The sequence below is a fragment of the Paramormyrops kingsleyae genome, chromosome 7 (assembly GCF_048594095.1).
Source record: "Paramormyrops kingsleyae isolate MSU_618 chromosome 7, PKINGS_0.4, whole genome shotgun sequence".
NCBI classification, from domain to species: domain Eukaryota; kingdom Metazoa; phylum Chordata; class Actinopteri; order Osteoglossiformes; family Mormyridae; genus Paramormyrops; species Paramormyrops kingsleyae.
This window is the reverse complement of record NC_132803.1, coordinates 20,466,491-20,491,921: the sequence shown is the minus strand read 5'-3', so window position 1 is coordinate 20,491,921 and position 25,431 is coordinate 20,466,491. Positions and strand designations below refer to the sequence as shown.

The 25,431-nt window shown below is 41.6% G+C and overlaps 1 protein-coding gene and 1 long non-coding RNA gene across 5 annotated transcripts in view; one reads left to right on the top strand and one right to left on the bottom strand.

The window, feature by feature from the left end:
• The window catches only part of LOC111847078 (uncharacterized), a 31,414-nt gene extending 20,801 nt beyond the window's left edge, over positions 1 to 10,613 (bottom strand). Inside the window, exons 1-2 of the long non-coding RNA XR_011992399.1 lie at positions 10,527 to 10,613; positions 10,370 to 10,427 (exon numbers count right to left, since the gene is read on the bottom strand). This is a non-coding gene — a long non-coding RNA (uncharacterized lncRNA). The remainder of the gene's footprint in view (positions 1 to 10,369; positions 10,428 to 10,526) is intronic.
• Positions 10,528 to 25,431, top strand: part of LOC111847091 (death-associated protein kinase 1-like) — a 59,957-nt gene continuing 45,053 nt past the window's right edge. For 3 of the 4 annotated variants that reach the window (XM_072714480.1, XM_072714481.1, XM_072714478.1), the window contains exons 1-2: positions 10,670 to 10,834; positions 11,338 to 11,494. In XM_072714480.1, coding sequence (XP_072570581.1) covers positions 11,433 to 11,494 — 62 coding nt within the window. In that variant the 5' untranslated portion in view covers positions 10,670 to 10,834; positions 11,338 to 11,432. The other variant, XM_072714479.1, reaches the window with a different exon arrangement.

The window sequence follows — 25,431 nt, the reverse complement described above, 5'->3', positions numbered from 1 at the left end:
AACAGCAACAGGAAGTCACTGGAAATGGCATAATCAGAAAGTCTGAGTCACTGCATTTGAGCTTAGGTCAGTAATCAGAACCATTCAGAGCTGTCAAAATGCAGACACTGTGCAAAATAAAAGTGTTTCATATTAAATTATATCTACTGTACAGTGGATGAAACTGTACTGAGCACCAGATCCCTTTAAAAAACAACAAAAAGAAATCCTGAAAAAAATTGTGGCCTTTTCAAATGATTGTATAGGTACATTCATTTCTTTTAAACTATTTATCATATGAAATAGTTATAATTGTTGGTTATAAGAAATATCTCTGGCAGATACTAAGAGCTTTTTTTCCACCACATTCCATTTCTCTCCAATGTAAATTTGCCTCAAAGTGCTATTATTTTAGTAACAGCTATATTAACAAAAGCATAACGTCAGTCATTGTCACAATGTGGCGCCATAAGGCCTTTAAGTGAATTCAGTTCAGCACATACACTGTAACACACCCAGCTTTTGGCCAATTCACTTGTTTATATAAGTACCCTATTTAATACTGCCCTGTGTTCTGTCTGTTTAAATTTCTGCCATAGACCACCAAAAAGGGGCAATGTAAACATTTTTTTGTAAACATTTCCATAGTTGTGCATTTGTCCCATGTGCCTGTCTGTAGTCAGCCATTCTTACATGTTGTCATAACAACAGGGCGTTAACGGTGATGTTTTGTGATATAACGCGATCTTGCTGTGACAGGTGCTTGTGTACATCTAGCAGCTACTGTTGCAGGGCTCCCATTACAACAAATATTATTGGTCATTCCCATTGATATTGACATGCTTCTGTATCCTGTCCTATTACTTTTTTAGTTAGTTTTTGTTCCTCATAACCGTTTGATACATATTCAGCATGTACATATATGGAAAGAGTGTCAGTTTGTGTTTAATCTGTATTATTTGTTTAAATTCCTATCATGTTTCAGCTGAAGGTCAATTCTGAAGGTCATTTTTTGTGTCAGACTGTGAAATGATTATGGAAACCCAATATATCATAGCCCTTTTGTTTTATATATATCCCACAGAGTAAATAATATATGATAATAAGAATGAATTATTAACTGAAACACAAATATATTCCTTCTATATGCTCAGATATTCTCTGCATAAGCAGGATAATGTGACTGTCCTCATTTACTTACCTGTGAAACCAGAGCATACAAAGAACTGTATTTCAAACAAACATTGAATCATACCCCTAATGAATTGCCTGAAGGATAAAAATCCATATATATTTACAGACTCAAAAATGCATACAGTATATATAGTGCAGCTAGCCTGTCTCCTCTCATTCTACTCATGACCAACCATAAAGATGATGCAATGAGGGAGTGATCTCTTTAGTGGGGGTGAAGCCTGTCTCGGAACGTCAGTCCATTCGGACCTCAGTGACTTGTTGAAGAAACAAAGAACAGTTGCTCCAGTTTAAACAACATCTCACTCTCGGTTGTTCCAAGGATGAAGAGCAGCGATGGCCTGGGCAGTTGTCCAGAACTGTGTAATGTTGAAACAATGTATAATTCACTGTTTCGCTGTTCAGCAAGACACTTATCCAAAGTGACCTTAAAAGCTCGCAGTTGTATGTGTTGCCTGACTGTGCCGTTGAAGTTGTTAACTAAAGCGGTTCAGGACAACTGGGCTAAAAGCTACATCTTGGCTTTATATTATGTTGAGTATTGTATGCACACATGAAAATGGTTTTCAAGATTTATTCCAGCTAAATAATGTTGTGCCCTGGGCAAAATCCATGGTCTCCTCAGAAAATGTTGAATTTAAGTATAATAAAACTTCAGTTAGGCCTTTGGTAGCTCGTTGGGCCTGAGCGGTTACTGCCCCCAATATCAGCCATGCTAATTGTAAACTAATTCCTCAAGCTAATGACTTTAATGTTCCTTGATGACGAGCCAGCAGGCCCCCTTCCATGATACAGTTTATTTATTTAGAGTAAATAGTTGTTTTTACCCCACCTGGTCCTGCTCCATGTTTTCCAAACTTAGTCTGTTTATGAATAGGCGTTTATTTAGGGTGCTGTGGCCAGACACCTCATTGTTATATGAGGAAACACCTGGATTCTGGTGCTGCAGGGGTATAGTTGGTTAGTCTGGATTTGGATTGAATGAAATGGAAAGAAAACCATTGTCATAAATGACATTTTGAGTAAATATGATCACTGTCGGGTGACACTGGACCTCCACGACTCTGAACAGGACAAGCAGTATAGAAAACGATGAATCATCACCGTCATTGTTCTACAGATACATTGTTGTGTTAGAAATGTAAATATTCCTGGCTTCACAACCACCAGCACAACATGGTTTATATGAACAGAGAATATGGCTTCATTGTCACTGTTGCTGTGGCAAAGTTCACTTCTGGCCCAGTACATAAGGAAACTTCACAAATTTCCATCATCAGATTAATTTTGCACTGGAGGCGATGCCGGGAAGAACATTGACAAGGTTGGCATGCATCTCTGACAGGATGCGGGTACGTTTGGCGTGTACTCATGCGGAGGCATATCCGCTTAGACCACTGCACACTGGATCCAGTTAAAGGCACCCCTCCACCTGAATGGCATCCCTGCTGGACCGTGGAAGGAAACCAAAGTGCCCAAAATAGGTTTTGTGCTCAGAAAAAAAAAATTGAAACTATTTGCATCCCAGAGGGTTTCTTACTGATTACAGTGACGTAGATTAGACATGGGTGGAACTGCAGTAGACTTTTTAAAAGTAATCTTACAGAGCAGTAATCTGAGCATCTTGGCATAAAATAAGAATGCCAGACAAAGAGGAAAAAAAATTGCTTCAGCCTATGATGTAAAATCTGTAGCTGTTTCTCCAGCAAGATTATAGATTGTGCGTTAATCAGAGCTAAAGGCGCTGGTCATGTCTCGAGCCGTCTGTTCCTGGTTATAAACTTGGAATTAGCTGTGCATGCTGGAGCTGATTGCGCATGTCATGAATATGTCAAACCGCCCATATTAAGGCAGGACTTGCAGAAAGAAAAGTTAACACAGTTAGAGAGAAGAGAAAAGAAAGGAACTTTATTCAGTACTGTAGTTTCATGGTACTGTAACTTTGGCATTTCAGCACAGTGGCCAGAATGAATTTTTCTCCATTTGGTTTAAATGGTATATTCATAGATGTTATGTGTGTCCAATAGTTTGCCAGAAACTTTTCAAAAATGCAAAATAGAGTGAAATTATTTGTGATAGTTGCTAACCTTTTAAGGGCGTCCAGTTCATAATCTATGAAATACCTGGTCAGATTTTCCAATGTCTGCTTATAAAAGAAAGATTTTTAGAAGAATTAACATGTCAAATATGGCAAAACTTCATTGTACTTACTGAAGCCTTTGAGAATTAAAGATTAATTTCTTGCTGATGTCTTTGCACCACTATGCTAGAGTAGCTTTCTTTTGAAAGCAGACGTGTGAAAAAAGCCTGCAAACACCGACCGGAGTATGGCGGTCAGATCCGGCCCCGTCACTGACAGACGCGACGTCGACTTGGTCTCCGGGAGGGTGGGGGGGGGGAGAGGGGTGAATCCAGTCCTTCGCACAATCAGTTCCAGATGCGAGACGGGGCGCAGCGAACCCTCTTCCTACACGCCGGTGCTTGATCGATCACCCAGGGCACAGAGTTGGCAAGGAGCAGCGCCGGATTTATGCGTCCAGACCCTTTTACTTTTTTTTGGGGGGGGGGGAGGTGCATTGCTTTTGAAAAGTGGCTCTGCACATAGTTTTCTCTTTTATAAAACTAGCTTGCAGTTCCAGCAGAAAAGTCCCATTTTTTACGACCCATTATTATAATGAGGTGTCATTTCTTATTTCTTATCTTCAGCTGCCTTTTGAGAGTTAATTCCAACTCCTTCATAATGAACTGGTCTCAGTTTTCAGGAAATATTTAACTCTTAGTGGCATCTGGGCGAAAGGAAGGTCCTGTTTTTAGCCTATATTATGTGGCTTAAACAGCGGTACATTAACTTTCGACATATTTAAATAAATTTGTCAGTGTAATGAATTTACATTTCCCCACATTAAAACTTGGTGTCTTTGAATAGGTGAATAAAATACCATTTAAAATGAATGAAAAAATGTAGTTGTGTGATTGAAATGGTTCCTGTAACTGAAATTACTCAAATTACTCAAAAATGTTGGCAGATGTAATCTTGGGAGAACAAATAAAAGTTGCCCAAGTGCCATCTGTCCACTGGCTTACTGACCTGTAATCAGATTCACACACAGCAGAGAATGGAAATAAACTGCAGTCTGTGTGCAGCTCTGTCTGCCGAAATATCCCATGAAATGGAAGCCAAGGGTACTTAGGCGAGGAACAAAATTCCTGAAGCCGTCTGCAAATGTACGCTGGTAATGGACCAGACCAAACATTTTTTCACTTAGCTTAAAACTTGAGCCATGAGAAAAGAGTTTTGTAATATGAATTAAATTAGTTTTTTTTTTTAAGCCCAGGAAATACTCTGCCCTTCAGTACTTTACAACATTCCCGCCTCCCCCTCCCCTGAATTTTTGGATGAAATATTATGTAAAGGGACAGAACAAATTGTCCACATGCATCACTATTCAGTATGTTGTAAGAGCCAGATATTAATTTTGTTGGTATTGTGTATAGATGAACAGTCATGAAGACGGGCCCTTTGCTTAACACACAAGGTTGTCCTTCCACACCCTGAGTTTGTCAATTTGAATCTGGTATGTCCCTTACGGTCTATACTTTCCACACACTACATAGTAAATAAAATTAGACAACAGCAAACTATTGAAACCATCATTATATGTTCAGATTGCAAATAAGATTTACACACAAGTTTCCTATAGAGTATGTTCTTAGCCAATCCAAAACAGAGGCTGAGTCACATGACTGTGTTTGTCCAGTCTCCAACATGCTGAAATGTTTCACTCCACCATTTTTCTGTTTTCTATCATTTTATCCCCACCCCCACAATAAAAATCCTCCATATAACATCATGACCATTAATCACCTAAATAATTTATCAGCTGGATTTGTCATTTTCACATCATCTCCCATTACTCTTTTGTTGATACTAATACATTTTTGGCAAGCAAATTCTTGGCTCACACCAACGAGTCAGAATAACATTAAGATACACACTGTAGACTGATTTTCTTAGGGGAAAAAATGTTTCTTGGGAAAATGATTTTTGCTGATTCCATGCCAGTTTAAAGTGTTTACAACACCCAGATATTTTGTACAAGCAGTACTCTTTACAGACTGCACACTCAATGTATCACACATGAAAAAGGTGACACAGTCTAGAAATTTATAAATTAATTCCAACTGTCATCTTTTAACCATATTTCTTGTATTTTGCCATATTTTTAAGTTTAGTTTTATTACAAGGTGATATTTTGCCCTTTTGTGTAGGATGAAAAGCAACACAAAGGGTTTTTACCTATCAATTAACATTCCAACAAGCTCCTTCATTAATACATCCAAAAATGTAAAACAAAGGGTAAGGAATTATGTGTGTTCATCATTTTCTGACTCAACACTGAAAAAGGCCAACTAGTAAATTTTATTTATGTATTTGTTTCAGACTGAAGGGTGCAGAGAGTGATTTTTTTCCCTCCATTTTTAAACTATTTAACATGTTTTTATTTTTCTGCCTGTTACTGTAGTATTTATTTTATTTGAATCTGGCTCTGACTCACAGTCCTCCATAATTAATATATTTCTATGAGGAATTTGACTAGGATAATATAATTCATGTATGTAAAATTACTCCAGTATGGTTTTGAACTTTTGGGTACAGAGTACTTCAAATATGGGTGTCTAAAATAAGTTGAATCAGCACTTATTACTTATTTGCTTCCATGCGTGAGTTTCTTGAATAGCGTGTGAAACTATGTAAGATGCACCTCAATCACACACTTTTGCTTGTAGTGTTTCCCCTGTCCTATGGTCTGGGGCCCTCCAGTGGTCTTTGAAGGTTTTACAGTTTCGGGTTAAAGATTAATTTTAATTTTTTATTTGTTTGGTATTTAATAATCACTGTCTGACGTAGAAATGTGCTGTCATTAAAATATGCCCATTTACTAAAGCATAATGCTTAAGTAAAATGCATAAATTCTATAATGGTGTAGCTGGCATCCTGTATGTCAGTGGTGGCCAATATTACCCGCAAAGGGCCGGCGTGTACGCAGGTTTTTGGGATAACCTGTAGGTCAGCTGTTCAAACCCAGGTGTGAGGACTCTTCAGCCAATCAGTCCTCTAATTATGATCTAATTAGGGAGTTGCAGTGAAAACCCACATACACACCGGCCCTTTGTGGATAAGATTTCCCACCCCTGCTGTATATGATCCCTGAAAGACTCATCAACTGATTTCTCTCAGGGAGGTTACATATGTGTGTTGACAACCTATGTTCTTTTCAAGTGTAAATATGGTGCTGTGCATCAAACCTCAGTTTATTATTATACCAAAAACCCACAAGTGCATTAATGAAGGTACTGTAACTAATGTTTCTGTAATATAAAGTCCCCCTCCATCTCAAGGTGGGGGAAACACACAATCTATGCCCCACTAGTGACCGATAATACTGGCAAGTCTAAACTCTGACTTTTCCTTCCTACATAAGGCTGAAATAAAAGCATCCTTTGTTTGATTAGACAAAAAAATCTCATACCAGTAACAATTCCCTTCTGCTATCTGGATTAGCTGTAAAAACACATAGTCTTAGTAGTGGACCAGAGGAAATCCATACAGACATTAGAACTAAGACTCCTTCTCTTTTTATTTGTTTACTCTCCCTGTACAGATCTTTCTTTCAGTGTAGACACAATACAAACAATATGATTTTATACTAAATATGTATGTACACAACAGGACTAATAAGATACAAAAATGCATTTGTGGTATTAATTCAGGCCCGATTATGTTATTTTTAACCTTTATTTTAGTGCAGCTCGATTTGTAAAAGATATTATCTATTTCCCATCCCACGCCTATAGGAAATATTTAGTAACCACAGTCATTAGGATGTTGTTGTAAGAGACAGGAAGTGAGGAAAACAAGTTACTAGTTACTGGGACAAATGATGCTTCGAGATTCAGTGTGAGTGGAGCCAGTGTGTTCACTCACTCCCTGCTCAATTTAACCAAAGTGAACCAAAAATGTAAATAAAAGGAAAAGGTTTAAACCTGCTGGAGACTGACAGATTTAATTATGCCTTCTGTCCTGAGTTTCGAAGCTTCAGTCCTGTGGTCACTACAACTTCAAGTGCAGTTACCGTATTATTTCATGATGAAACAGTGCAGTACAGAGAAGTGATCCGCCTCAAGAAAAGTATAATCAAACAATCAAAGACACCAAAATGGCAGGCTCAGTTTTCTAAATGAAGACTATATTCGTTTTCAGTTTTATAGTGAAAACATTTTCAGGGAATTTTGTTCTTGTTATTTTACATTTTTCTTTGCTAAAAACCAAAAGCGACTATGGGATTTGGCCCTTAGCAGGGCTCAGCCCCCAGGAAATATGGGACAAATTTGTTTAATGGATATATAGATTTTTCAGGGAGCCGAAAACAAAAAATAAAGTGGCTAAAGCCCCCCTGAATAGGGTATTGAGTTGCCTATAAAAGCATAATAACATAAGAAATTTACAAAAGAGAGGAGGCCATTTGGCCCATCAAGCTCGTTTGGGGAGAACTTAACTAATACTGTAACTCAGAGTTGATAAAAACTTATCTAGCTCCGATTTAAAGGAACCCAGGGTTTTAGCTTGCGCTACACTAGCAGGAAGACTATTCCATACTCTAACTTACCCTACAAAATTCTTTCTGAAATCCAGTTTAAAGTTTTCTACCACTAATTTCCACCTATGGCCACGAAAGTTAAAAACTACTGACTATTAATCACAAGTTTACTTAACAAAGCTTTCTGGGACAACATACCAGTATTCCTTGATTGTGTGATGCATGCCCATAACTACCATTGAGGACACTGAGGTCAAGTCAGTGCTATTTCTACAACTCCAATGACCCTGATTCATTATGCGATGCACCAAGGAAGGGCTAACACTTTTACCTCAGTAAAAAATCCTAGCTATGGCCCTGTATGATGGTATTTGCTAATTTTCCCAATATAAAAATATGAGTATAAAAAAAATGAACTGATTGTAACAAGCCAATTCCTTCTATAGTGAGTCAGGAGAATCCATCCAGGGACAATCTTATTGGATAAATAAACCAACACATATCACCTACTTTACCAAAAGCTGTCGCAGCTTCATCATCCTATGTCTAAAGGTTTGCACAGTGCCCCTAATTATTTTGACCATTTTGGGATTACAGATAGTTAGATTAGATGAATAATGTGCAAAAAGACAGAAAGCACATAAAGGACATTCATCTATTAATAAACATTTATCCAGTGATTCAGAGTTTTGGTAGGATAAACACTGACTTGTGGAACAATTCCATTTACCAACAAGATCAATGTGTAAGACAGCAGAGAAACTGGAGGAAAGGCCTGCACATGTCATGTGGGCTGCTTCCAAAGCACAGTCCTGCTATTAGAGATTTTGGACGCCATGAAAGCATATCATATTGGGCCCCCAACCTAGCCCAATTCAAATATGCGCCACCCCATGCTATATTTCTTTGCTAGTGTTTTGAGCTCTCAGTGTTTTGTCTGGGTCACAAAAGAACCATCACTTTCATAGCCTTAATTCACTACAGTGATTTGGACGTTTGGATGTATTCCTAATGATGAAGTGCTTCAAGGCATGACACATACTATACTGCCACATCATAGGAAATGTGTGTCGCCTATCAATGTACATCATAAAACCAGCCTGTAGTCATCAACAGTAAAGTTGCTCTCTGAGAATAATATGAAGCATTACATGCCTCACAAAAATCCCAGATGTTTGCAAACTAAGCTAGATTGTGACCAGTGTTATAAATTGTGCATTGGGTGTAAAACTGCAATTACAAGGTAGCCTCTGAAGCTGAAACAATACTAATTAGGTAGTATGTGGGCTTATAATTACTGTGGAGCTCAAATTAAGCATTTGTATGAGTAAAGTTCATTATGTATGTTATGTATCTAAGCCCACAGATATACTGGGTTTTTTAATTTTTTAGTTTGACTCAATATTTGTTTAACTCTTAAAGAAATTATAGTAAATTTTTGTTCGAAGTCCTCCCCCATCGTGCGTAATTCCTCAAGGAATGCTTACTTGTCCAAAGAATGCAGTTTGGCTAATCGATGTTTCTCGATTGCCTGAAGAGTATGATTGTGTGCATGCGTATGTGTGCCCTGTGATGGACAGGCGACCTCTTTTGGGTGTGTGTGACGCTCCACAACCCCCCTTTAACGATTGACTAGGTTAGGGAAAGAGAACATTAATCAAAGTATGGTCAAATTATTATAGACTCCCTGTGGTCTTGTGCTGAATAACAGCTATGGATGGTAGGTGGAAGGGGTCTCTAGCATTGCTCTGTGTTTGTGGAGTTTGCATATTTTCCCCATGGGATTTTCCTCTGGATACTCCCCCCCCCCCACACACACACACTGTCCAAAACAAATGTTGAGGTTAAAGTGTTTTCAGTGAAAAACATGATATATTCAGCATACTGGCTGTAAGATTACAGTAACCTCTTTGTTATGTAAACTGTAGGGTGATATACTTCCTAGTGCTTTTTGTTAATTTCAGTAAAAATACACAGAATGTATGGGGGTGAAGCGTAGTGGTTAGTGCTGTTGTCTCACACCTGTGGGTTTGGGTTTCAAGTCATACCTCCATTCTATATGTGGAGCTTATTCCTGCAGTTTAAAGTCATGTTGCAAGTTATATGAAGTGCCTGACTTACCCCTGTAGTGTGGTGTTTATATATATATATATGCCCTGCAAGGAACTGGTATCCCACCCAGTCTACCCCAGTCCTGTGTCCAATGCTGCATGGCCCTATCCCTGCAACCCTGATACAGACAGGAGCTGCATGAATTGAATTTATACTATATGTCAAGTTAAACTAATATAGATGAAATATATATATTATATATATATATATATATATATATATATATATATATATATATATATATATATATATACATATATATATATATACGAAATGTTGGTGTGACAGTTGTAATAATGATATCATCAAAATCATCAGATTAACACGTTCTAGATTTTTTTTTCGGAAACAAAACGTCCACCAGGGGGCAGCTGGGTGCAACGATGATTAAAGCAAACCGGTTAGAAGGAAGTAATCCTAAAATACAAATTTGGTGCCACACAATCGAATACGTGCCTTGCAAATATATACATATATAAACTTACTGATTTGTCAGCAGTGTTGGTTTTGCAGACTTGTATTCGGTTCATCTTGATTCTAAAGCTTGACATTTAGAATCACACTTGAGAGAGACAATGATACGTGCGCACACAGTATTGTTTTCATGCACATTGGATTACAAGAGGTTGCTCGCCTTTGTACCTTTTTTTTGGGAGACTGCGTGGGAAAAAATCGAGGATTTCCATCTTACCGCTCATCAGTGCAAGGCATACTCCTAATGTCTTTGCTGCCAAAACTTCAGACCGCCTGCTTCGGATCAAACCATTAGTGCATTTGATGTAAGCAGCTGAACACACGCACGCACGTCGGAATATTCATGTGAAGCCGGCACTCCTTACTTATGCAGCCGATATGCGGTCTTTCCAATGAATGCGGCATCGTTCATTTTAGTGATTTGTGCTCACACATCTTACTGCTAATGGTAATTCTGCTGCGCAAATTACAAAAAGGTATTTCTTTATTATTATTAAATGTGGTCAGTCATTTTGCTTCGTAGATAATATAAAGTTTGCATTTATATTAATATACACAGACATGCAATATGTTAAAATGTACTGGGCAACCGGATGTAATGTTTAGGTTTATTTATTGTGTTTATTTTATGTGGTTGTAGCAACCTACTTAATAAATAGGCTACATATCTGTTCGTGGTTACATTCGGTATTCCTGTCTACCTTCGAGAAAAAAGGTGGACCGAGGTATAGCAATGCTTTTCCAAAAACGGCATAATATATTCCGCATTTAGAAATAAGTTTTTAGGTGCTGGAAGCAACCGATCAAGCTGCCAAGAGCGGCTACCAAAACTGATTTATGATAATGCAATCACCTTGTGATGTTCGCGTACCTAGAGTCACGTTTTGTAAGATATAACGATGCAATGTGATTCATTCGATCCCTCCTTTTAGCTAAAATAAGCAGCACGTTTACCTAAAACGGCGATGTGCATGTTTAGGTGTGATCGCTGACAAACGTCAAAGTTGACGGAGATGGAGCGCGGAACGCTGTGAGCAGTTCGGCTTCTCGGCAGCAGAAAGCTCCTCTATCAACATGTTCATATTCAAACAGGAGGATGTTGAGGAATATTATGAAATCGGAGAGGAGCTTGGAAGGTAAGCGGTTTTTTGGAATTATAAAATCATACTGTTTCATGTAGTGGACGCATTGACGGATATTTCTTGTTTGTAAGATTCATTCTTATTATTTTTTATGTCTGATTACAATCGTAGGCTATAACCTACGACAAGAACTGATTCTTGAACCAGCAGAAACATTGAAATGCTATTTTCTGAAAAATACTTTGGGTTAGATATTGATTCTTGGACTTGAAAATAATAATGCAAGTTAAGCATTGTATAGGGGCTAATATATATATATATATATATATATATATATATATATATATATATATATATATATATATATATATATATATATATATATATATGATTTTTTAAGTGCATTTAAGCTTCAGTGTTTCTTTTTATATTTGGAGCCAATATAGGCTTTAAGTGTAATTACACATTGATATGCCTTACATGATACAAAGTTAGAAATATACAGCCTTGCAAATTTATAACTAAAATAACTAAAATTCTGTTGTCGTAGATGTCCACATTATAAATATAATTTTGCTATGAGTAAATGTTTCACCAATGTCAGTATTGGTCAGTACTTTCTTGCTGAAAGGGATAGGCCTATATTTTACAATCCAAGTTGCATAATAGGAAGCATTTTGGAAGCACTTTGTTTGAGTCGTCAATCACAAGTATTGGAAAGTGCAGGTTGAAAGATGACAAGAATTGCTGCATGTTAAAAGTAGCTCATCTTAATTTCTTGCATTATATATAAACATTCAACTTAGATGTGTACATATATCAACTGAAATATTTAAGAAGTTTGTTAAGTAGTTTAAATGGCTAATCCGGTTTGATGGTCATACTGCAGTGGACCACAGTAGCACACGGTGATGCCTGTATTTATAAGCTCAAGAAACAAAAGTAACAAAATAACTGAGATTGTGGAGGGAAGGTACATGGGTAGAATCAGAGTGAAAATCTCCACAGTAGTAGCATGTCAAAAGAAGACGCTGTTATGGAGCATTTGAACTCTCTCCATTTTTCATCCCCCTTCCCAGGTGATTCTGGGTTCTGTTAGATAATCACAGCATTTTCTTGTTTGGCATTCATGCAGTGTTGCAATGCTGCCATGATGGGATCAGAATATTTACTTCTGACAACCAAAGGAGGCACCGCAAGCTGTGATTTAAAGTTGAAGTCATATTAATTTATTTATACAGGAATACGAATGAATGAAAGTCACATTTATGTAGCACTTTTCAAACACCCAAAGCACTTTACAGATGCAATGGGGAGCCACTTCAACCTCCACCACTGTGTAGCCCCCACTTGGATGATGAGACAGCAGCTGTTCCGCACCAGTACGCTCACCGCACAGTAGCTAAGGTGGTGAAGGGGCAGGAGGGAATTCACCAGTTAGATATAGGGGATGATTAGGAGGCCAGGCCTGATAGGGCCACAGTGGGCAATTTAGCCAGGGCATTGGGGTACCACGTCTACTCTTTTGAAGGATACGCAAGGATCCTTTATGACCTCAGAGAGTCAGGACCTCGGTTTCACACCTCATCTGAAGGACGGCACCATTTATTACAGCACAGTGTCCCCATCACTGCACTGGGGCACTGGGATCCACACAGAGCACAGGATAGACTAACCTCTTGGCCACAGCAACACCTCTTCCAGCAGCAACACTGCTTTCCTAGTTGGTCTCCCCTACAAGTACTAGCCAGGCCTAAACCTACATAGCTTCAGGTGGATTACTTAGTCAGAGCTGCATGTGGTTTGGCTGTAAAGAATGAAAGCCAGTACCAAAACCTATTGCCCTTTCTTTATTTTTCAGGGATGCCTGAAAGAAAATTAGTTATATATAAATTCCAAAATGATTGTCGATGGTTTTAACTGAATGATTTTCATTTTATGCTAGACTTAAGACACTGCAAAAGGACAGTAAAGAGAATATCTATCTTTTCAGGGATTGTTTCCTTTTACACGCAGTGTCCTGTACCTGCAGGTTAGTGAGGTCATATAATTTCCATGAGGCCATATTTCTTTATAAATATCTGGAAATTGGATAGTTATCTAACACAGTGGTTTCCAAACCTCCATTTGTAACTATTCCATTCATTTTTTTTCTTCCATTCCAAGGCCGGCTTACCCGATTCAGGTAATCAAACGATTGATGATTAGTCAAAATGAGTGACAATTAATTTTCTTGATGAGTTCAGTTAGATGTGCTGATGGCAAACAGGACACATGTATGGAGTGCTGGAGGTCCTAGAAATCCATCAAATCTATCACAAATCATCAAATCCATCATAAGAAGAGCAAAAGAAGTAGTAAAATGATTTACATCCTAAATAATCCACATTATATTGCCATAATAAGATTATATTTCAAATACTTTATTTTCATTCTGACAAACTAAAGATACTTATAGAAAAAGAAATAGATTAATAGTACATCTACAGAAGGTGAATATTATGAGTATCAGCAGAGAAGACAGCTGTACTGAAATGTTACCTATGCTCAGCATGCGAGCCCCAGAGGGGTCGGTGCTACAAATAACTATTGGTCACCTCCAATAAATGATTGTTAAGATAACTAATTATGTATGCATTATACATTAATTTAGATAATTATGCAAATGTACATATTCACATCAATAGTGTACATTTCTAAAGCCTTTCTTGAATAATTTAGGTATAGTTAAAGGATCTTCATTCTCCAAAGGTCAGATGCACTTGATGTACTGGAACTGGGTGGGTCTATCTCCTGAGAAGTAAGGCCAGCATAATGAAGTTTATTGATTACCCGTGTTATTGTTATTATTAGCACGACGTTGCATTCTCGTGCATTATTATGGAGCAGTAAATGTTACCTGCTGTTGCCGTATATGAAAACAATAACATTTGCTCTACAGTCTGGATAGCTAAGGTTACTGATTGGCAACACCAGTAGTGAACCTTCTTCAAAAAGTAACCATATTTTCATTGCTAAAGAATAATAATAGGCGTAATATAGTACATTAAGTTGAATTTGGAGGAAAAAGTCGATGACTCACTTTTTTCCTGTAGAATAAAAGATGTCCTGTTTTTAAGACTGTTTTTGCATATATTTGGTAGACTACTTGAAGAATAATAATAATAATAATAATAAATAATAATAATAATAATAATTAATAATACAATTAAGCCATAAGCCTACACCACATTGTGATTCATCCACTAACAATGACATGGCAGGTCTCATCCGTACCCCCCCATAACCCACATAATGCAGTTTATCATTGAGAATATTTTGATGTAAGTCATTTTAGGATTGTTATTTTTTTTATTTTCAAGGGTACCCAACCACCAGTGATTTTTAAACACAGTCATACTTTGACCGCTTTATTCTTTGGTCTAGAGGCAAATTTTTTTGAGTGCTTTTAATCTCACCATTTGCAATCCCAGTATTATGTCAAACAAATTCTTAAATGTTCTGAAACCTGTCATTGTTGTTTAATATCTAAATGATAATTCAACTCCTTCTGATATTGGTCTCCTCTTCCGCGTCTTCACAATTACTTAGAATGAATGAGTTTCTCTTATATTTTAAGTGTTTGGAGGAAACCATCTGGATTTTTTCTCACCTCTGTGTCATAACCCCCGCCCACAGTTATTACAGATAAGCTACATGCATCAGAAAATAAATAAGGCTTCTTTGGTGAAAATCCTAAGACAGTAGACAAAATGAACAGCACATTATTTTCCCTTTATGCACTTTAAAACTAGCAGCTTTTTAAACCAATAGGATGATTAGGTTGCAGCAATGAAGTCGGTGATACACAAATGTGCTAATTACTACACACTATCGTAAAATAGAGAAATGGATAAGAAGAGTCTAGATAGATCGCATCCTCTTTATATTGCTTTTGTCACAGAATATTAGTCTCCAGGTGAAGCATTAGTTTTCTTTGACACGGAGGAGGTGTTTATTTTGAGGTTGTGTTGTTATAAGATTTAGATGATTGCCAGAATAATGTCACTATCACATCAATACACATTAGTTTTCTGACAGTACTAATTATACATTAACACACATCTTCACAGTAATTGAATGACTTTTACAATTGTTAACAAGAACAATACTACTACTATTATTACCAGTACTAGTACTACTGCTACTACTACCACCACCACTACTACTACTACTACTACTACTACTACTACTACTACTACTACCACCACTACTACTACTACAAATAATGATGATGATGATTGTCAGCTTCGGAGGTGAACGCGAGCACGGAAGCAGGCGAACGAAGCCAAAAGGTCCGGTGAAGGGTTTATTGAAGGCAAAAGGACAGGTGCAGACAACGACGGACCATACAACGATGACAGATCTGGGGAATACAGACTGAGACTCGGACTATATACACAAGACTAGGTAACAGAACGAGCCACAGGTGGGAACAATTAGGGCGAAACAGGAGGTAATGAGGTGGGCGTGGCACACATCGGGAGCGGACGGAGCGGGGCGTGACATAACCCCCCCCCAAAGGCGCGCACACCGGGCGCGCCAGGGAGGAGGCGACGGACGGGACGAGGGAACAGGACCTGAAAGACAAAACAGAACGTCAACCAAACCCAGGGAACAGGACGGAGACGCAAAACACGAACAGGGACGAAAAGAAGGACAGGACCTGACAGAGAACAGGGAAGGCGGAGAGACAGACCCAGAAGGGAGACACAGGGGGAACACCCACAGGCGACACGAAAGGGCCAGGAGTGCCAAAAGGAGGGACAAAGGGACCAGAAGGAGAGACAGGCGGGACGAACGAAAAGGGAGGAGGAGCAAGGGGAGCACGAAAAGGCCCAGGCGGGCGACGGGCAGCGGCCGGAGGGGCCGCAGGGGAGAGGGAGAAGGGAGCAGGAGGGGACCACCCAGGGACCAAGGGAACGGGACGAGGGAGTGACGGAGGGGACACGGAGGGAGCAGGAGGGAACACCAGGGAAGGCAGGCAGGAGGGGGAAGCCGCGGCAGGCGGAGGCGCAGCCGTAGCCGGCGAAGGCGCCGTCCGACGCCAAGCCGGAGCAGGGGGGCCCGGAGGCGGCCGACCGGGAGCCGGAGGCGGGACCGAGGACCGGCACCCAGGGACCAGGGGGAGACCCGGCGGCGACCGCCGACCCCGAGGCGCAGGACCCGCAGGCAGCCACCGAGCCACAGCTAGGGGCCGAACGGGCGAGCCAGGGGGCATGGCGGGCGGGACCCAGGCCCGACGCCTGTGTCCCCGTCCCTTACGGGACACCGACAGGCGGGGTCCTGGGCGGTGTCGGTCTGGCCGGGGTAAGGGAGAAGGAGTCAGGAGGGAGGTCGAGTCTGGGCAGACAAGTGTCTTGGCCTCCAAAGAGGCAACAGGCGGGGCAGCCGGAGCCTCGGGTGTGGCCGCAGGCAGAGCGGCGGCCTCAGGCGGGGCCGCGGGCAGAGCGGCGGCCTCAGGCGGGGCCACGGGCAGGACTGGAACGGCGGCCTCAGGCGGGGCCACGGGCAGGACTGGAACGGTGGCCGGCTGGACAGGTGAGCAGGGCTGGGCCGGCTGGACAGGCGAGACGGGCCGGTCAGGTGAGACGGGCTCGGGCGTGCGGCCCGCAGGGGGCGCCTCATTGAGCGCCACCAGCACGCGGGCAGCAGGGGGCGTAACCGTGGCAACCTTAGGCAGTTCAGGTGCCGGTAGGACAGGTAGTTCAGGTGCCGGCAGGGCAGGCAGTTCCGGTGCTGGCAGGACAAGCAGTTCAGGTGCCGGCAGGATAGGAGCTGCCATCCCACGGCCAGCAGGGGGCGCCGTCGCGGGGCAGAACCCCCCCCCAAAGGCGCGCACTCCGGGCGCGCCAGAGAGGGACACCCCGGCGGGCGCCACCAGCACGCGGCCAGCAGGGGGCGCCTCGGCGGGCGCAGCCTCCACGCGGCCAGCAGGGGGCGCCTCGGCGGACGCCACCAGCACGCGGCCAGCAGGGGGCGCCTCGGCGGGCGCAGCCTCCACGCGGCCAGCAGGGGGCGTCTCGGCGGGCGCAGCCTCCACGCGGCCAGCAGGGGGCGCCTTGGCGGGCGCTGTCACCCCGCGGCCAGCCACCGGGACTGCAGGCAAGCCAGGCAGGTCAAGCGGGTCCAATGGGACCGACGGGTCAGGAGGTGCCGCTGACAAGGCGGCAGAAGCTGCAGCAGGCGGTGCCGCAGGCAGAGCGGCGGCAGCTGCAGCAGGGAAGACAGGCAGGACGGGCGGTGCTGCTGTCCTCGCGGAGGCTGCAGCAGGCGGGGCTGCAGGCAGCACAGCCGCGGGCAGATCGGCGGCGGCAGCAGGCAGCGCAGCCGCGGGCAGATCCGGAGCGGCGGCAGCAGGCAGCGCAGCCGCGGGCAGATCGACGGCGGCAGCAGGCAGCGCAGCCGCGGGCGGATCGGCGGAGGCAGCAGGCAGCGCAGCCGCAGGCGGATCGGCGGAGGTAGCAGGCAGGAGAGGCAAAGCCGCTGGCAGATCAGCGGCATCAGCAGGCAGGAGAGGCAAAGCCGCTGGCAGATCAGCGGCATCAGCAGGCGGTGCCGCAGGCAGTGCGGCGGCATCAGCAGCCGGCGGTGCCGCGGGCAGTGCGGCGGCATCAGCAGCCGGCGGTGCCGTCCAACGCACAGCCGGAACACGCAGGTCCGGAGCCGGCAGGAAGGGTGCTGAGCGCGTGGGCGTCCTCCCTTTCAGGGCTTCGGGAACCCGGGGAATGCCATCTCTCGCGGCGCGAATTCCGCCTTGTCCCAGACGCTCCGGCCGATAGTAATAGGCCTCCATCGGAGGGGCCTGCTCCGGATGCGAGCTTGCCAGGCTCGCAGCGCTGGTGTCGGCAAAGGCGGGGAGGAGATAGCAAGCTCCTAAGAAGAGCGACGGAGTCTCCTCCTGTTGCTTCTCCCCACGCTCGGCGAGCCGGCGTTGCAGCCGACGGAGGCATTTCCGGGCTTTACCCAGAGGGTACTCCTGCCCCGGCGGGCGCTCCTTCCGGAGCAGGTCCCGGCCCCGGCTAGCCAGCTCCAGGGCTAGCGGGTCCTCCTGCACCTCGGGCTGGGCATGCCAGTACATGAAGTCCTGCAGCAGTCCGAGCCGGTGGTGCTCGGACTGCTGCTTCATGCTTTCCGAGAGATCTGTCATTCTGTCAGCTTCGGAGGTGAACGCGAGCACGGAAGCAGGCGAACGAAGCCAAAAGGTCCGGTGAAGGGTTTATTGAAGGCAAAAGGACAGGTGCAGACAACGACGGACCATACAACGATGACAGATCTGGGGAATACAGACTGAGACTCGGACTATATACACAAGACTAGGTAACAGAACGAGCCACAGGTGGGAACAATTAGGGCGAAACAGGAGGTAATGAGGTGGGCGTGGCACACATCGGGAGCGGACGGAGCGGGGCGTGACAATGATGATGATGATGATGATAAAAGACCCAAACATTGAGACATAGTTCTAGTAGCTTTGGTAATGCAGTTTCCTTGGTTACAGTCATAGTGTCCAAATGGGAAATTCTTGCATAATATTTTTTTTCCTTTTTTTCTGAGAGACAGCTGAGCTTGGATCTCAGTTATATGATCTGTCACTGTCCTCCCACATGTATTTCCACAGATGAATAATATGACTCACTCTAGAAGATGTTCGGTAACATAGGGTACAATAATGTTGATTAATGTTACAATATTAAATTTTCATTTCATTTTACATTTCATTTCTGTTATTGAGATGTGGGGGTCACAGTGAAAAAATGATGTTATTAGCTCACTTCATCCGTTGATATGGGCTGTTAAATAGAGGAAGAATAACAGAAGAAATAGTTTTTCCGTCATACTAATGCCATCCTAATACCAGAGAAATAGGGAATCACATGTAAACTGGAACTGGCATCTCATGCAGGGTAACACCCCTGCCCTGTTCCCTCTGCTACATGGGATATGTACCAGGCTCTCTCATGACCCTGACCAGGAAAACCGTTTGTAAGAGGATGCATCGATGGATGGATGGATGGATGAATGGATGTGAGCTGTGGCATATGATATTTTTACATTAAGAGCTTTTCGTGTTAGATTTCAAACAAGGTTTTTTATTAAATATTTTATATGAATTTACGAGAAGTGTTTTTGCTTAGTATTTTTTACAAGCTAACACTGTTCTTTTGTCTATGTTGACATAAGTGTGAATGTATTCATATTTTAGGATGTTCTTATACATCCGCTGAAGTGTCCAGATCTCTGTCTGGCACATCATAACTGATCCCGTCTTTTATATGCCCGCCATTAAGATGTAGACTGGGAATACGTCTCCTCTCAGATTCTCCCGTTAAAAAGACAGTAACAAAACACAGCGGCAGAGTCATTTTTTGTTCAGCACCAGCACACATCTTGTGTTTCGGATCAGCAGGAAGCGCTACACCATTCCAACATCTTCATTGACTTCATGTTTGTTACAGAGTTGTCTTTTTACATGGTAAATAAGCTTCTGAAATTGGAGGTATATCCAATCACCATGTGCATTTCAAATTGGATGCTGACTCAGTTGATTTAGTCTGAATTTTATTTATACATGCACTGGAAATTTTCTAGCAGTGATCTTTCTCATTTATCTTTCAACACTGGGAGTGGGCATTGGTAGGGATTTGGAATATGATACTGAAATTACAGCAAAATACACCTTGATTGATATTCATATAATCCTTTATGGAGATTATTCCAAAAATAACAAGCAGAACTTATTTTTCTTAAATTGGTTGACAATGGACTGAATAGGATTTTGTCAAATGAGAGTTGAGTGTGATTCACTTTTCTTTTTTTTTTGCACTTCCTGTGACTGTGGGCCCCTGACTCTGCAATCCTTCTACTTCTAAATAAATTCTAAATGATCTCTAGGTGAGGTTAATAACCTAGTAATGGGGCATAGAGGGTAGATGAGAGAGCAGCTGATGGGCACGTTTGCCATGGCAACACAGGCACAAGCAGACCAGGTCTGTGGGCAAAGATGCCGGAGAGGATGATTCATTAATGCTGTTAGACCCTCAGCTAGCCTTTCATCTACGTTCCATTAACATACCTGTTTGATCTCCATCGGGAGAATGAAGCAGCAAATCCTGAGCTTTCCTCTTAATGTATCTAGCAGAACTAATGATAAACACAGTGCAGTGCCCCACCCATTTAATCCGCAGATTAGGTTTTTACCTCTGCTTAACATGCCATAAGCTACTTTAAAAGGTTGTATTGGTGTGCAGTCTGAGTACTGTAGTTCTGTTTTGTCCTGCATTTGAATCAGCATATAATATGAACTGCCGCTGACTATTCTGAGGCCTTAGCATAACAGATGTTAATGAAATCATATGATTTTTTTTATTTTTATTTTAAAGCTTTATATAACAATATTACTCAGTTTACATAAAATAATTTTGATGTACAAAAGCAGTATACATTTATAATTATGCCAGTTCTCAGTTGAAATCATATTATGATTATTTCTAAACAATTATATGGCTGCTGAAGAAACATTTTTCATTAGTATTTCATCCATGCATCTTCCATGCATCTTCCATGACTTCCAGCCATGGTGAGTCTGGTGCTTATTGCAGGAAGTGCAGAGCACAAGGAAGGAGGCACCTTGGATGGGATTGAGGGCTAATCACTCATGCTCTGATACTCTATGTACAATCTAGGGGCACCAGGTGAGCTTACACCAGAGTTACTTGGGGAAACCCTTTGGTTGACAAAGAGAGCAGGAAAAATACAAACACAGAGATGTTTAAAATACTTGGTCTATGTTTATATTTTAACTAAAAGATGAATCGTGTAATATGTTTGCAAACCTTCCGTCTACCCATCCATCCATCCATCCATCCATCAATCGCTTTTCCAATACAGGCTGATTTATCACTGTGTTTTGTTACCAGTGGCTATTTAGTGTATGACACGGTATACAGGCATCTGAGACTTATAAATCCATCACTTCTAGAACAGAACAAAGTCCAGTATATACAAATAAATATTTTGACTATGATTAGCTGATGTAGCACATTGTCATTCATTAATTTAGCTGCATTCTGAGTAGGTCCAGTGATGTGTGTGATTTTAATAACCTTGAAGTGGTGGCTGAAATAAGTAAGTGTTAGCTGGTTTTAGAGGCAATTTATTTTTTAAGGTTTTGTAGGTACAGAACCACAATCACGGCACTTTCATTATAAAACGTATTACTGTGTTTTGAATCTTTTAAGGCCATATTCTTTTAGGACAACAGTATACAGTAGATTAGAATAGAAGTTATTCTAGAAATAATATTTAACCAAACTTTTTGCCGTAAAATTTTCTTTAAATCACAGGAGCATCTTTTTTATATCACACATCTGTTTTTTGTATTTAGTCTAATCATTTTAAACTATGTTCTGGGTTCAAAGTAGTATTTATGGTTTTCATTTGTGTTTCAAGCAGGGACGGATTATGGGTTGTGTGGGCCCCTGGCAGCCAAACGCCCTCCCTCCATGTTTCCATCAGAGGCCCTATAAGGTCAGGGGCCCTTGTAGGCAGAGGATCAAAGAATGTAGGCCCTCTAAAATAGACAAACGAAAATACATTGTTGATAAGCGTTGCAAATTGTTTTGGGCTAGGGGCCCCACGGGCCCCCTGCACCCCAAGGGCCCCTGGGCAGCGGCCTCGCTGGCCCGGTCCGTAATCCGTCCCCGGTTTCAAGTACAGTGGTACCTCAGAACTCGAAATTAATTCGTTCAGAACTCCGGACCGAATCCTAAAAAGTTCGAGTTCTGATCGAATTTCCCCCATAAGAAATAATGGAAAACCAATTAATTGGTTCCCGGCCCCAAAAAATTACACTGAAATATGTTTTTTTTAGCATTTATACGCAAAATGAACCGGACAAAACAAGAAAAGCATGTACTGTGCTAAACACATCTAAGCACATTTATCAAAACGGTAATTTTTAAAGTAAGAAAATAAATGTATCCAAAAAATGTGTAAAGTTAAAAAAAAAAAGCAATGTGTCCTGCTCCGATCGTCCGCTCCTTCCGTGTGCCACGCCCCCTCGTTAACGGCGTGTGAAATCCCCGTGTGATCAGCTGTTTCTGGTTGTTGTCATTAGTCCTCTCTATTTCGCCCGCGTTTCAGTTTGTTTCCCCAGTCCGGTCATCGTATTGTCCTTCTGCGTTTTGCCTGCCTTACCTGTAATTAAACCGCGTATTCCCCGATACCCTAACATCTGCGCCTTTGTCTCCGTTCTGTCCCCGCTGGGCACGACAATATCATTATAATTAAAGTTATTAATGGTTTATTATTAATAAGAATTAATAAGAAATCTTTATTTTAAAATGTATTTTATATAATAATTACTGTTACTGTCTATCATTGTCTAAATGTATTTTTACAGTCTAAATATATGTATTCAGCTAGTGTAAACATGCACGATGCTATCACAGCAAATGTGAGGCTGAGACTGAAGCCTAACCCTTTGTTTCCGCTGAGATAAGTACCGCGTGACTCATTTCCCCGTGTGTACAAGTTATCTTAGGTCAGTGTTCACGGTTTGACTTCTGAGATTCAAATCGAGTTCCAGGTAAAAAAAAATAAAAATTCTAATTGGTTGGTTCGAATTTTAAGAAATTCGAGTTTTAATGAGTTCGAGAACTGAGGTACCACTGTACTTCTCTAGAAACATCTTGATATCAGTACCTCTCCAGAAGTCTTTAAGGAGATTTATATTGAAACAACTGACATTGACCTGGCTTTATAAGTAGATTGTCTTTGATGTTTCACACTGCAGGGAGACTGTACGGTGGTTTATTGGGCAGCGAGTTTGTGTTCGAGTCTGTCGGGTGTGGACTAGCACTCAGTACTGGTGGTCCCTTGCATTATGGCCTGTGCCCCATGGGACATGGGATAAGTTCAAAGCTCGCCTCGAACCTGCACTGAATGAATCCTTATGAAAAATTGATGGATTTTGCAGGTAGAGGAAACAGAGAATCAATATTTGTATTGTTTGCTACAAAGCTCTGATACGTGACAGAATAATGGTTCAATTCACTCTCCTGGTAGAGTAATATGTCAGCTTGTCTGCCAGCAGTGCCCATATTACTTTCTACATTTTACAGTATTTTGTTATCTACTAAGGCCAAAAAATTTCACGTTAGGTCAAGAAATAGTTTAAGGGTTATTTTGGGAAAATCGGTTAAAGTATCTGGATTAAAACAAAATAATTGCATCCTTGCAATTCAAAAAGAAAGAAACAGAATTTTGTACCAGTTTCATGTGGTGCTGAGTTTTGCAAGACTGAATTACATAATATCGGTAATGAATGAAGTTAAAGTAATAGACTTGAAAACAGTGGAAACCATGGAAAAGAATTTGGCACTCTTGAAATGATCCCAGCCACATAATGATCAGAATGTCACATAAACTGTATGTTGTCTAACAAAAACAGAAACAGGAGATTTTTGTCTAAACAAAGATGTATCCACAATTCAGGAACAAGTGTCACATAAGAAACAAAAGTATCATCAATCATAATTTAGAAACTATAATGAGGAACTGATGGAATGGATAAAACATACAGTATAGTTCCTCTGGTATTGATCAGCTGATTGCTATTCCAAGAAAAGGATGCAGAGACATAACATAAAAATCATAATCATCCATCTTCTATGCACTCATTCCCATTGTGAAGTACAGCACTGTATGTAGTTCCTTTCTTTACAACTGTATTATTATGTTGTTATGGAGCGAGCCGGGGAATCAGGCGCAGTAGTCGGGAAGTCGGGTATCACAGGATTTAATGCGGACAAACACAACTCAAACAACATCCAACGTTAATGACCGGACAGGGGTAAGACAGACACAGAAGCACTAAATACACTGAATTAATTAACAACAACTAGACACAGCTGAAAACACCAGGATTCAACACGAGGTAATAAGGGGGCGTGGCACACAGGAGGGTTGGACGAGCAGGTCATGACAAATGTACTGTATTATTATTATTGTGCTGACTTACCTACAAATTCAACTTAAAGACAGATCACAGGGCTCACTCACCATTCATACCCAAGGACAATTTGGCAACTTCAATTCATCTTAGCATGGACAATGGGTAGAAGTGGGAGAACCTGGAGGATACCCCAAAACAACATGGGGAGAACATTCAAAATCCACACGCATGCTGTCAAGCCACAGCAGAGACTCAAACCCTGGTCCCAGAGGTTTAAGGAACGGTGCTAACTACTGCACCACCACACTTCCTGTCAGACCTGCCAGTTCATTTTAATTGTTATTTACAGTTGTTTTGAAAACACCCATATAATTCAGAGTTTTAATAATACTTTTTCTTAAATTTCTTGTAGCTGATTTTTTTCGTGTTCGCCGCATTCCTAATGATGCTTCAAAATTTACCCGGCCAGCTTCAGCTGAACACACCCCAGTCCTACGGTCCATGGAGTGAAGGGTCAAGCGGCCACAGTTTATTTTGCCAGTTTATTCCGCCTGTCCTTCGTTGCTGGGTTTCTTAACCCTTCCCAGTAACTCTAGCAAGAAACTCCATACCAGTGTGTAATGATGTTGCTGTGAAGTACATGTTTTGCATGCTTGTCCGCCTCTCCTACACCTTGTTTAATTTTTTATTTTTTTGCCTGTTGTTTATTTTTTTTGTGCGATTCTTCACTTTTATCACACCTGTAATTCCTGAAATAGAGACCTGTCTGTGAAAACAGCTGTCATTTTTTTTTATCCAATTCCTGTGTTGTATTGTTCTGGTTGCTGGGGAGATTTTTGCTGTTATATATTTACTGATAAACAGAAGGAAAGGCATGCAATGGTTTTTAACCAGACTGTGATGTTGTGCTACTGAGCGAGATAGTTATTCTTTTATTTGGCAGCTACCTTTGAGCACCATGTGATTGAGGGAACAGGGTCAGCCTCTCCCTGGA